The following is a 13,062-nucleotide window of genomic DNA, read 5'->3' as shown; positions in this document are numbered from 1 at the left end:
TCCAAAGGTTTTTCCAAGTAATTACAAAAAGTGCGGCGTACGTTGGTGTGTGGTTTTCTTCCAGGACTGATCTGTATTGAGATCCACTCAACTCCCCAACGAGCCTCCCTGTTCTGGCCAAAGCAACAAGTCCCCACAGCATGATGCTGCCACCACCATGCTGACTTATAACTTCCAACTCTGGAAGCTTGCAGCAGCAATGTGACTAAATGAGGAAAAAGTCAAGGGGTATGAATACATTTTCAAGGTACTGTAGCTGGCATGTATCAACTCCTGAATTTTAGAATGGCAGATATGTTCTCTAGCTCGCCTCTATCCCAGTTATTTGGCTTTTTTTTTTTTTTTTTAGCTTATGGACTTGCAAATGATTTCCCAATTAAGTCTGAATACGACGCTTTAGATTTCTTGTCACCTTTGAGGCAATGTTAGTCTGCATAGCAACACACTGCAAGTTAAAACATGTTTTTTCAACCGCTCAGATTTGATGGGTTTGAGCAAATTCAAACAGCGAAGTAAGGCAAAACATATGGGAAGCTTTCTATATGAAGTTCTCATAAGTAACAAATTAAACTACAAGCAATGCATTCAGTTTAGGTTAATAAATAGCTAGGAAAAAAATGTGGTGACATATAACGCCTACACTTTTATTTAATAATAAACCATATTAAGCAAGCCTTGAATGGTGATTGGCAGGAATCAAATAAAATCTTTTTTTTTTTTTTTCCTGACAGGTGATTGCATAACGTCTAAGCACAATTGGTAACAGCAGCACTGTTACAGAGAGAAGAGTCAAAGTGACCTACTTTCAGTATCAGTCAGAGAAATCACAGAAGTGTTGGAAGGTATTTAAATGACACGTCAAGAGAAAGCTTGAGGGAGTACAGCACAGCTGCAGTGTTTTGTCTTTCTGAACTTTCAGTTCTGGCAAAGAAGGTGCTGGAGTTGGAGATGGCTACGGTAAACATCTACGTTCTCCAAGAGCGCTTTGTCAGCAATGCTAACCATGCCTATCACTAAAACAAGGTGCTAATGATGGCTTAAAAAGTCAATTTGCTAATCATTAGAACAGCAAATTGTTCTGAATATTGTTGCTATATCTTCTATGCTACATTTTTGAGAATAAATAGGAAGAGGCTAGGTCAGTGGAGTACAAAAGCTAGAAACCGACCACAAAATTAGGATCATTGAATACTTCTAACTTAATGAAAAATAAACTTTAGTTACATTATTTGGGAATATAGAAACTCATTCCAATCGTCTAAAACCTTTGAAATCTTCAGTTATTGGCTGATACAAGCGACAGACAAGCGGAAGCAATTCAACAGAAAAAGGAAACTTGCTTCAGCTATTGCATATGCATCATAGTCTACATGTTTCTGCTTTTCTGTTCATGCTGTTCTATTATTATAATTTTTTTTTTTATATCAAGCACTCGTTGCGTCACCTTGATGATCACACTCGAAATTCAGCCAGGGAAACTTTCCTGCAAATTAAAAACGGTGTGAGATCTGAATACAAGTGTTTTCTCATCACTATCACCCTACAGATGATGTTCTTATTTGGTAAAAATAATAATAATAAAAAAAATGTAACCAGGTTAAAGGAATTTCACTTCTGACTGGAACATAATTGATCCCATGTGTACCTGTAGGAGGAGGAGCAACTACAGGGGCCGGAAAGGGCTTTGCTGCAGGAGCTCCAGGGCCTCCTTGGGGATATCCAGCTCCCATAGGAGGGAAGGAACTAGATGCCATGGGGGGTGCTGGGCCTTGGCTGTGGAAGCTGCCAGGGAAAATGGGACCCGGTGCTCCTGGTTGCGAGCTGGGCGGCGTCATGCCTGCGGGTAAAGAGGTAGACGGTACAAATCCTGTAGGAGGCACCCCAGGGCTCGGAGTAGGGGGCAGGCCTCCAGGGGTGGAGGATGAAGGTGGCAGTGGAGGCCCTGCCAGGCTTGCAGCTGGCATGGGCGGGCCAGTGGGAGAGAAGGGGCCGCCACTGGAAACGGGCTGAGGCTGGAATGGCTGATGAGAAGAGAAAGCTGGAAATGGACAGAAAGAGGAAACATTTACTTAAAACACAAAGTCTAGAAAATGATCATTCTAACATATTAATAAACAGTATTTTTAAAAAAAAATATTCTCTTTGACTTTTAAGTCAAAGAGAATATTGACATGTGTTGCAGATTTAATAAAAAAACCCCCCAAAACACTAAGATGTCCAGAAGGAACAGGTAAACTTTAACTTCATAATGTTCTGGGTTTATACATTAATCTATCATTTCCATGTTTATGAATTTATATTAAATAGTAATAAAAAAACAATAAGTGTTAACTATATCATATTTTAGCTCTATCCTCATAATGGCTGCTAAAGAGTAGATGCAGCACAGTGAATCAAACACTGAGTAAAACCCAAGCTAAGAATTTCATGTATCCGTCTCTGAGCGGTGATTTAGGAGCAAATTCATTCTCTTTTGATGAGTTTACAAGTAGCGCGCTTCTCAAAAGAACTGTGCTCCCGAAGATTTAAAAAGTAAAAGCTCTGAGGAACATCAGAGTTCTCAGAAAGAGAAAAAGAATTCCCACGGGTAAGTTGACAAAAAACAACAACAATCTTATCAGATCTTTGCCAAAGTAAAAACAAGTTTGTATGACCTGCTAAATCTGTCTGATCTTGCTGAAAGAACAAGGCGACTGTTCTGCTACTGATAAAGACATTGTGAATTTTTATTTTACATTTACGAGCATGCCTATGAGAGAGCGAATGCGCAAGCGTGTGTATGCAAGCGTTCAGGTGGGAGTCTTTTACACTTTCAGATCAATCCATCTTCACATCGACTCTGCTGTGCGTCCTTATTTGTGCTGATGAAACGCTCCCTCACAGCTAGACGCTGCTACCATTTTGCGCAGTGGGGGCGGCGTGTTAGTTTCACTTCACTAAAGTTTTGTCTGTAAACCACAAAGGTCCATTTTTGTCTTCTCAGACGAAAACATTTTTTTTTCCACTTTCATGCGGTGTGGCCTCTATGGCCTTAAATAGGTTTGTTATTCAAGTGTGCAGAAGTGTGTTAGTAGAGTCGTAGTTGCGATTTGGGAGATGCTTGGGCAAAGGGGTATTTTGCTTTATAACAGGAAGTCACACTCAAAGGTTGTAGATTAAGAAATATGAAAAAATTCAAATAAGGATACGATACATTTTGCAAGACAGATTCTTTAAGCTAATTTTCAAGCTGCCAAACCTGGAGCTGTAGCAGGATGTTGCGGATAGGAAGGCCTTACAACTGGGCGGGTGGAACTGGGCGGATGTGCATGAGAGGATGGTGGCAGACCTGGGCCTGGGTTGGGTGGAGGAACTTGAGGAGTAAACATTGATGGCATTGGAGGCTGCTGTTGTGAAGGAACCTGTGGTGGAGCAGATGGCTGGAACTGACTCTAAGGTTAAAAACAAAAAAAAAAAACAAAACAAAACAGTATGTTGAGCAATTTAAACAAAAATGCTTTGTGGTATTATGACTGAATTTACGGCTAAGCCATCTCTACCATGATTGGTGCTTTTGGTGCAGGAGGCTGAGCAGCAGGAGTGGGATTAGCTGTTGGCACGCCGACCTTGTTGAAGGAGTTTGGAGGTTGCTGTTGGGCAGCAGCCTCTCCCTGAGCATGGTACAGCCGGTCTCTCAGCATCCTGATGCCAGGCTGATGAGAAAAAAAGTTGTACAGAAACCAAGATTTGGTTAATTCAAGTGAGAAATTACACAAAGTCAAACTAGAGGCTTTAAAATAAGATTTTTTTTTTTTTTTACTTGGTCTGAGTTGTCAGGCAGGTATGTCATGGCAGTGGTTAAGCTGCCCTCTGCAGCCAGGATGCCAGCGTAGCAGGTCAGCTTCTCAGCCAGCACTGGGCTCTGCACTGCCACCTCACTGTTGCGGAGGCGCTCAATCGACTTCCGTAGCATCATCACTTTTTCAACCAGATCCTACAAAAAAAATAAAAATAAAAAAAATAATAATAAAACACAATATTCACATAGATCCATGCACAGTTTTAACACAGGCTTCCTACTCCTTTCTCTTAAAGACTCAGATTTCTAACAAAAAGTGAGAAAATCAATTTTCGTTCCAAACTGGTCAGACATAGATTAGATCTATTTCAAATACTAAAACACTTCTGAGCTGGATTATTCTGTATTAAAACAAAACACAACTCACTTTTTGATCTGTGAAACCAATATTTAGTTTGTACAAATTCATAAGAACAGAAGTTTAAATTATTGTTTGCCATCACACCTTTTTTTTTTTTTTACATAGTTTTTATGAGTGTATGAATCTGTACTATCACAGATTAACTCCAAAAACAATCAACTAGAAAACCAGCTCTTATGAGGAAAATGGACATAATAAATACTAAATAGTAAAATAAACTTTTAACATTTTGCTAATTTCTTAAAGATCTAGAAAAATGTTAAAGTAGCTTTTATACCGATGCAAACAGCCATACTGAGATTGTACCTCTAGCCCAAGAGGGGAAGAACATTCCCTGTGCAAGGCCCAACACTCCACCAGCTTTTCAATGTTCCCAGAGCAGATGTAACACAAACAGGCCTGCAGGCAGCGCTTCTCTGTGCCCTCATGCACCAGCCGGTTTCCCAAGGTATCTGGCGGGACATATGGCAAAACTCCAAAATATTAAAGATAGAAGAACAACTGGAAATGGAGCAAGGACATGCATAGACTGGTGTTGGTGAGAAAGTCAAACCCTGAACTGCAATTTTACAGTTCCCAGAGAGGGGAGGCATGTCAGGGTTCAAGTCGCACGCCAAGAAATGTTTAAACTTACCGCAAAAACAAGCAAAGTCTTCAGGGTGAGCGTAAGTCAGCAGAGCAGCAAGAGCTTCCTTCCAGTTGTCCAGCTCACAGTTCTGCACGATGTCCCTCCAGTTCTGGGTCACCACTGATGATATAAGCTGGAGTTTGTGGGAAATAAATTATGATTTAGCAAAACATTATGGTATATGAAGCTATATAGACTGATTACACACAGATATATACAGGCTACTTCAAGCATATATATTTAAATAGTCAATGCTACAGAAATCGGCTGTTCACAGAGTACTGTGTCCATTGCACACTAAAGGAAAGTCATTAATATTCCAGTTTACTGAGAAACACCTGCATCACAATCTTACCATTGATATGCTGTTTTTTTGCTTGCTTAGGTATTTCTGCTGTGTCTTCTTGAGAAGGTCCTCTCCACCGCTGATGGACAGCAAAATGGCCTCAGCATAACGACCATCATTGAGACACAAATCCACGGCTCCCTCAAAGTTGCCAACCAGCAGCGCCTGGCTTATCAAACCGTCAGTGTCTGCAGAAACGATTGGCATTATGAATCAGGTGATCAACAGAAACTGCCTCGATTACAGTAAAAACAAACAGCAATGAGAAGAAAAGTTATTCTTATTTATTGAAGAAAGGTTTTTACCACATGATACAGGGATTTGGAAGGTGGAATTGTCCTTGGGAGTATGACTGAAGAAGTCTGCTGGTGAAATGGACCCTGAGGTTCTAGCATCAGCTGCAGCTTCATCTGACCTCTATAAAGAGAGAGATAGATAGAGAGAGAGAGAGAGAGAGAGAGAAAAGGAGATTTTATTTTTCCACTAGTTACGATTTCAAAACTCACAACTGTGGAGAACATCTGACCTCAGTTGTGAGACGCTGCATCTTCTCTGCAAGATCTTTGGCATCGACTCCATGGCCGTTGGATTGAAAATTCTTCCCCAGACATTTTGAAATCTACATGAAGATAATGTTTTTGTTTTTACAGCTACGACGTGGTATGACTCAAAGGAAAGGTAAGAAACATTAAAAACAAAAACAAAAACAAAAAAAAACAGAATACCTTTCTCTCCAATTCATCTTTGCTGAAACCCAAAAGTTTAAGGAATTTAATACGGGCCTCGTCCTCAAAGTTGACCTGTAATCCGAGGAATGTGACACGTCATAACCCCAGACTGAGTGAGAGATTCAGCTCGTGTCTAAACATGAGGAGACTCATACTAGAAGGAATTTCCATATGTCCTGTTCCGCATCCGACTTGGCGTTCTGAATCTTGGCCTGGCAGTAGTTGTTGAAGGAACCCGACTGCAGCGCCGCCTGAAGCTCCCTGGAGCGTTGGAGGAACTCTGTCTCCGTGGTAACCTGGCTCACAAACACTTGTCTGGGGACAGGCTGGGGGCTTTGCACCGGAGGAAGCTTTGGGTTCTCAAAGGTTATCAGCTTTCCACCAAACTGAAAAAAAAAAAAAAAAACCCAGAAGAAAAACAAGTTCAATACTATGAAAAAACATGGTGTGTATCTAAATCCAAGAAGAATTCATCCCCTCTGAATATTTTCACATTTTCTTCCAAGTTTTTGCAACCACAAATTTAAATGTATTTTACTGGGATCACAGTAGTTCATAATGGTGAAAAGGAAGGTAAAAAAATATATGGTTTAGTTTTCAAACTTAAAATAACAATAATAAAAAAGAAATAAAAGAATCTGTAAAGCCAGCCTTTGTATTCAGACCCCTTTGTTTGGATACTCTTAAATAAAATCCAGGGCAACCAAACAGGATGAAATATTCTAATATCACACTTACCCCAAAGGAAGCTCCCACTGGCCTGCGCACCCATTTAGGTGGCTTCTTCAGAGGAGGAACGATGGTTTCCTGCACACTGGGCTGAGGAACTTGTAGAGGAGGCAGCACTTGTCCCGTACCAAAGGGATCCATTGTATCAAATGAAGAGGATATCTGGTAAAATATAAAGAACATGATTTGTTCAATTAACAACTGCATGCTAAATCAATTCAGTTATTTGTAGAACAGAATATCTCTTTTTCCATTTCCAAATAAATACAAACACAGGAAAACTTTCACATGTTTAAATATGTGCATCAACTCTTTCTTTTTAGTACTTCCGCTATAATAAACTGTTGTTATGGATGTTTGTCAGGGGAAACACCAGTTCTCTAGGAAGTATTTTCTTTCCTCTTTCAAATTTAGCTATTAGTCAGCGTGATTTCCTTTACAACAGCACCATCTCGTGGACAGACAACTAAATGTTCAAAACTTTTTAACATTTAAACTTTAAACTAGTAATCACCATGTCAGCTGTGCTTTGCTGCTGAGCCTTCAAGCTCCCTCCCATCACAGAGTAAACTGTGATTCTCCCATCAAACGACGCTGCTGAAAGAAGGGCTGGATTCCTGGGGCACCACTGGACATCAAAGCACCACTGGTTTGTAGTTGGAAGCTCGTAAATTACCTAAAATAAAAAAAAATAAAAAAACAAGACACCAGTGAAGATCAATTGTAGCCAAGAGAGATAATTTCAGAACTACATACTGGTAAATAAAAACTTCAAATACCTCTCCAGTGTTTGGATTCCAGCAGAGGATCCTGTTGTCTTTAGCGCTACTCAGAAGGAGCTCCGAATCGGATTGGCTCCACGAAATGGACAGAATTCCTCTGGAAGACGCCAGCGGCACAAAACTCAGAACAATCTAACAAAAATTCAATCAAATTTATGCCAACGAGAGATAAATCAATAAAACTGTACCGTTTATGATTTTCCAGCACTTTAAGGGGTGACGTAGCAAAGCGAAGGTCCCACATCTGGATGACTGGCTGTCGGTCATCTTCTGAGGCCAACACCAGCTGGGTGGCCACGTCAGGGTGCCACAGCATTCCCGAACAGTGCATCTTCAGTCACATAACAAGGTAGAATGCAAAAATCACAACACCCATTTACCATCAAAGTCTTTTCAATTAGATTTTTTTTATTTACTGGGCTGCACCTTTTATTTCAAAATTTCAGATATGAATAAAATTAAAATTGATAAGTTACTTTATTTCAGTTGTTCAAGTAAAAAAGTTAAATAAATAAAAGACATAAAGCCTTTATTTTTTTTTTTTAAAGTGAAATACTATTGCCTTTTTGATTACATTTTAAAGTGTGAAAATTAGGAAACAGTATAGTCTGATTTCTATGTACTAGAAGAAACACTTACCAAACATTATATTATTGCAAATGTATTACGAATAGACAAAAAAATTGCTTAAAATAAATTATTAAGGGAGCCTTAATTACATGACCTGATGGACAACAGGCAAATCTCAATTATCTCTTTTTAATAACTGAAAAAAAAAGAAAAGAAAAACAACCAACCCTGTTGCTGTGATCACTGATCTTTATGATGGGCTCATTCTTCCTCAAGTCCCACACAACCGCTTTCCCACTGGGGTTAGCAGATGCCAGGATGTGCTGAACCTGCCTGTTCCACGACACAACACTGATGTCTTCAACGGGCTGAAACAGGAGAAAACAGCTGCTTGTCCAATACAAATCAGATAATTAACGGTCAGAGTGTTAAAGCACTTTGACAACTCTGGGAAAAAAGCAGGTCAGTTTCACAAATAAGAGCAAAGGCGACACCATAAACAAAAGAGGTTCCACTCTTATTCAGGTTTCAAACTACAAAAACAGGAAATTAAATTTGAAAGTGACTGTGGTTTCAATTGTAAATAGCTTTATATAGTACAATAGAATCTGTGACTTTTCTAAATCCAGTACTTACCTGTGTTTTTGCTCCTGGAGTCATTGGGCTGCTGAAGTTATTTAGATCCCAGATGTAGATCTCAGAGTCATTGGCTCCAGAGGCAAGAAGATTACTCTGCGAAAGAAAAGGCCACAGATAGAAAATTATGAATTATACGAGATGTGCTTTTGGATAATCTGTCTATAATCGCAATGTATTTACCTGGAACGGGTTGAAATCAAGTGCACGGACTGGTCCTGTGTGTTTGTCACACTGCCCAACAACAGCCTCTGCTCCAGAACTTATGATAGCCTCTGGGTTATATACAGTCAATGTGCCATTTTCGCTTCCCCCAACGAGTCTCCCTCCAGTTCCATCTTCCGCCGTCCCAAAATTTACCCATACAATGCTGTGCAACCTATGGGAGCAAAACAGGCATTACTCCATTACCCCCAAAGCCCGCAAAAAATAAAAGGGCAGCCGCCCTCTACATGTGCAAAGAAGGTTGAGACATTCCAAAAAACAGTTTCACACTACAATTTCAGTTTACTTGTAAATAAAACAAAAACGTAAAACATGCAATATTTCATTCCACTTGAAAATTATGTGCTACTTTGTGTCAGTCTAGCACATAAAATGCTAGCAAAATACATCAAAGCTTGTGTGTAAAAATGTTCCAAGGGTGTGAATAGTTTTTACAATGCACTACAGTTGCAATAGTTAACAGCTATTGCCTGTAATAAGAATGCAGCATCATCCACCAGTAAGCAAAATCAAAAACCGAAACACAATGCGAGTTCTATGTACTGACTGATGGGGACTGCAGGATGTGCACGTTAGAATGTGTAAATGTATGACAGAGTACCTGTTTGTTGTGGATAATGAACCCTTGAGCTGCATCTCCAGAGAGGGGTCGGCAAAATCCATCTCAAATATCTCTATGGCAGCTGTGGTGTTGAAAGAAGCATCGAGCTGTTGTGCTGATGTTCCTAAGGCCAGGTAGATCGGATGGTGTCCGGCAGGACTCCATGCCTGGTGGGCAGTCCTCTGAATTTCCTTCAGCCTCATCTTCAACTACAGAGGTTCAAGTTTCAAAGCCTAGGAAGGTGAGACCACCAGTGTATTATTTTGTTATAGGCATTTTTTGCTGTACAGGTTAACATAACTAATAAAGATAAACAAAACCTGATGTTCTCAGTAGAAAAATAAATGCATACAGCGCTAAAATTTCCTGATTCTGGATTCCCAACTCTGGAATTGATAAAACACATTGAACCGACACCAGAAGACGACATCGCTCCCCAAATCATCTGTAGCTATCGATTTGGTTATATTCCTCCTTTTCCATTTTGCTGAAGCACAGCAACATCCGTTCAGATTATTTCTGTTACCTGCCATAGGAAATGCCTTCTAATCCAGTCTACTTCACACAGCAGTAACCCGAATAACAAAAATAATCGCACCATAATTATAGCTCATCGACAATTGATTCAAATTGATGTAGTTCTTAGTACTATAATCGTCAAGTTGCCAGACTACTATCAAATAAGATTTTTCTGTTTATCTGCCATGTAGCTAGCGAGTTAGCATTTCGCAAGCACACCTCGAATGTAGCCTTCATTAAATTTCACATTACAAACGAAATTTATTAATATTATTTAGCGTTAGGGTTAAAATGTTATATATTCAACCAATCTATGAAAACACCATATCTTAAGTTTTCCAGTTTATATACTCCCAGCCGATGCTGCTGTTGCTAGCTAGCTAGTCGTTAGCCACCACCCCAATTGCAGTACATCAAAGGCAAATAAAACAAAGGATAAAAAGACTCAATTTAAATCTCCTGGTTAGGAAAATGTGTTTTTAAGAGCAACTTACGTAAACTGTGTTACACAGCTTGACAATTTGCGTCTACACGCTCCAGTGCTACTTATCAGCGAAGCTAGCAGCCCAGACCAAAGTGCTACTGCCGTGTTGTCACTAAGCTACGGATCGCCCACAGGGACATTTTACATATAACCTCACATTTCAGCTGACCTAACGCCCTGAACTCATCGGAACCATATCTGGGATAGTACAATTGTCAGAATTTTTTTTTTTTCATCTGAATATTTAAAAACATCAAGTGCTGCTTTTATTTCATGAAACAAATTATATTTAAAAACATCAAGTGCTGCTTTTATTTCATGAAACTAATTATATTTAAAAACATCAAGTGCTGCTTTTATTTCATGAAACAAATTTAGTCTTTACATAGAACAAAATACAATTCCACACAGATATTTTATACATTAACGTAAGTCTTTATTTTTGCCAGAAATATATACAAGAGCAAAATTGTATTTTAGGTTTAGATTTCATAATTTTTAACTTCTTCTGGTGCCTTTGCAGGATCTCCTCCTTTCTCCAAGTACAGGTTGTTGTAGGGATATTGCTTTGGGGCCTGAAACAAAAGAAATAAATGAGTGTATTACTAAATACATAAATGCAAAAATAAAGCAATGCGGAGCAGAAAAAGCAACAAGTACCCAAAGTTATCAGGGTGCATAACAAACATATTTCTTAAAGTGTTAAAGATCTGGTCTATACAAAAGTATGTAGCAGCCTTGTACAATGATAATTTTCCATATTTTCTTTGATCAAAGAGCAGAGTAGATTGCACTAGTTTGTTTTGCTGCGTCACTATTTAGTGGCCAACTGAGCTGATTAACATTTTCCTGTGTTAATTTGTACCACAGTAGAGCAGAGTGTGGTGTGATTCGGAAATTTGCAGCAAGGATGCTTTATAATTACATATTTCTAGTATCAGTTATTTAGCTATATTGATTATTTTGACAACCATAGTAAATGGACTTAAACATGGTTAGCTTTGCCTATCAGCTCTGCACATGTACCAAATTGGTTTGATTTAGTCAAATTATATACCAGGATTTTGAGATGTATGATCTCTTTTTAAAGCAACCATCACTACAATATGTGTCCAATCCTCACTGAAACTCCATCAGCAATGTATAATGAAACAATACTAAACATAGAAAAGTCCATAGAATGAAATAATACACATTTACTTGAGTCCGTCTACTGTAATTTTATACACTAAAATTGGGTGTGTACTTACAATAGGTTGATAGGATGGAAATTTCTCCCCCATGTAGAACATGAACAACATGAACCCGACGAAACCAAACAGTTGTTTCCACATCGTTGACCACGGCACAGGGCTCGGAGATGTGTCCACCCGGGTTCTGAGGTACATGTCAAAATTCCAGTGCATCTACAATATTGGCACAACAGAACAACCTATTAATCTGATGACTCTAGATATGTTTTAAGCATTCATTTGCATATAGACAGAAATTTTTGTCACAATTCTTCCTTGCAAAGTAGCTCAACCAAGCTTACATTATGTGGAGGAGCATCTAAACATCAGTTTTCACGTCTTCCCACAGAATGCTAAAAGGATTTAGTTTTGTATTTTGTGTTGTTCATTGCTATAATAAACGCACTGACGCTGGTTATTATAATGTGAAAAAAAAAGTAAAAAGTTGAGGACATATGAATACTTCTTCATGGGTGTCCAGCCATGCGAACTGTAAAACTGTATGGTATGGGACTTTGTATTTTATCTAAGAAAGCAATACATATAAATAACAAAAGCTTTAAATTGCCAGTATCTATGTTAATTATTAAGAAATAATAATATATCTACAATTAAAAAAAAAAACTTTTAGAAGGGAATTTCATCCCTGTCTTACCGGCTCTCCCCAGTTCCTCCTCAAGTCAGGGTGGTCCCATTTGTACCAAGGGTCTCTCTCGTGTTGGGACCTATCTTGTAATTTTGGGTAATCACCGAAGCTATGAAAACAATAAAATTAAAGTGTTAGTTCCGAATGTCCATTATTGTCCATTCATTGGACTCCTTCTAAATGAGCAATGCCTATGAAATTATACCGGAATGCGACATAAGCTAAAAAGCTTTCAAAAAGAAGCTCACCCCTCTCCGTTATCCGGATACGGCTCATAGTCCTCAACCCTTAGATTGTATTTCTTTGCAGCAGCAGCTCTCTCCTCTGGGGTCTTTGGGTATGCGCCAGGCAGACTATCTTTTGTCGCACCAGAGGCTGAAACAGCAATAAAAATGCATTTCTGAAAGCAATAATGAACGTGTACACAACCCAATTTAAGACTCGCTCCACTCATTCAGAACAGCCGCTGACTCTCTGCTAGCTCGAGCTAATGGTCGCAATTCAAGGTTACGTCCATGAGAAGCTTCAAACTAAAAACCATGACAAATATGTTTAAAGAAATCTTTCATACCCACAATACTAAAACACGACCTACCTGCTCTACATCCCGATACAAGGGCTGAGAGGCCAGAACCTTTACCCTTAGCGAGAGCCTTGGCCAAACGTTGGAAACCAACACCAGCCATGTTTACTGGCTGCTGTTGTCTGACAGAATGAGAGGTACGCATGCGCGAAAA

General features: G+C 39.2%; 2 protein-coding genes across 3 annotated transcripts in view; both read right to left on the bottom strand.

Annotated features, from left to right (window-relative positions):
• Positions 1–10,573, bottom strand: part of sec31b (SEC31 homolog B, COPII coat complex component) — a 14,986-nt gene extending 4,413 nt beyond the window's left edge. Inside the window, exons 1-21 of one of the 2 annotated variants that reach the window (XM_007558276.2) lie at positions 10,458–10,573; positions 9,445–9,677; positions 8,802–8,997; positions 8,619–8,714; positions 8,210–8,350; positions 7,601–7,743; positions 7,410–7,509; positions 7,145–7,306; positions 6,640–6,792; positions 6,057–6,287; positions 5,899–5,973; positions 5,700–5,792; positions 5,479–5,590; positions 5,183–5,361; positions 4,834–4,960; positions 4,506–4,651; positions 3,800–3,973; positions 3,540–3,692; positions 3,239–3,431; positions 1,646–2,038; positions 1,445–1,483 (exon numbers count right to left, since the gene is read on the bottom strand). In XM_007558276.2, the coding sequence (XP_007558338.1) occupies positions 1,445–1,483; positions 1,646–2,038; positions 3,239–3,431; positions 3,540–3,692; positions 3,800–3,973; positions 4,506–4,651; positions 4,834–4,960; positions 5,183–5,361; positions 5,479–5,590; positions 5,700–5,792; positions 5,899–5,973; positions 6,057–6,287; positions 6,640–6,792; positions 7,145–7,306; positions 7,410–7,509; positions 7,601–7,743; positions 8,210–8,350; positions 8,619–8,714; positions 8,802–8,997; positions 9,445–9,647 (3,109 nt within the window). In that variant the 5' untranslated portion in view covers positions 9,648–9,677; positions 10,458–10,573. The remainder of the gene's footprint in view (positions 1–1,444; positions 1,484–1,645; positions 2,039–3,238; positions 3,432–3,539; positions 3,693–3,799; positions 3,974–4,505; positions 4,652–4,833; positions 4,961–5,182; positions 5,362–5,478; positions 5,591–5,699; positions 5,793–5,898; positions 5,974–6,056; positions 6,288–6,639; positions 6,793–7,144; positions 7,307–7,409; positions 7,510–7,600; positions 7,744–8,209; positions 8,351–8,618; positions 8,715–8,801; positions 8,998–9,444; positions 9,678–10,457) is intronic. The other variant, XM_007558277.2, reaches the window with a different exon arrangement.
• A 301-nt stretch (positions 10,574–10,874) lies between these two features.
• ndufb8 (NADH:ubiquinone oxidoreductase subunit B8) lies at positions 10,875–13,053 on the bottom strand. Its single transcript, XM_007558274.1, has 5 exons — positions 12,921–13,053; positions 12,574–12,700; positions 12,335–12,434; positions 11,698–11,853; positions 10,875–11,022 (listed from the first exon to the last, which is right to left on the bottom strand). Exons 1-5 carry the CDS (start codon positions 13,051–13,053, stop codon positions 10,930–10,932), a joined length of 609 nt encoding a protein of 202 aa, XP_007558336.1. The 3' UTR covers positions 10,875–10,929.
• Positions 13,054–13,062: the final 9 nt, after the last annotated feature.

The sequence above is a fragment of the Poecilia formosa genome, unplaced genomic scaffold (genome assembly GCF_000485575.1).
Source record: "Poecilia formosa unplaced genomic scaffold, Poecilia_formosa-5.1.2 Scaffold95, whole genome shotgun sequence".
Taxonomy (NCBI): Eukaryota; Metazoa; Chordata; class Actinopteri; order Cyprinodontiformes; family Poeciliidae; genus Poecilia; species Poecilia formosa.
This window is presented reverse-complemented; position numbering and strand designations above follow the sequence as displayed.

Bases quoted from the DNA above. Each gene is read 5' to 3' on its own strand.
- ndufb8 (XM_007558274.1), bottom strand. From the start codon at position 13,053: ATGCGTACCTCTCATTCTGTCAGACAACAGCAGCCAGTAAACATGGCT. The intron at 12,701-12,920 runs GTAGGTCGTGTT...TTGCTGTTTCAG, and splicing joins TGTATCGGGATGTAGAGCAG to CCTCTGGTGCGACAAAAGAT. The intron at 11,023-11,697 runs GTAAGTACACAC...CTTTTGTTTCAG, and splicing joins TTCCATCCTATCAACCTATT to GCCCCAAAGCAATATCCCTA.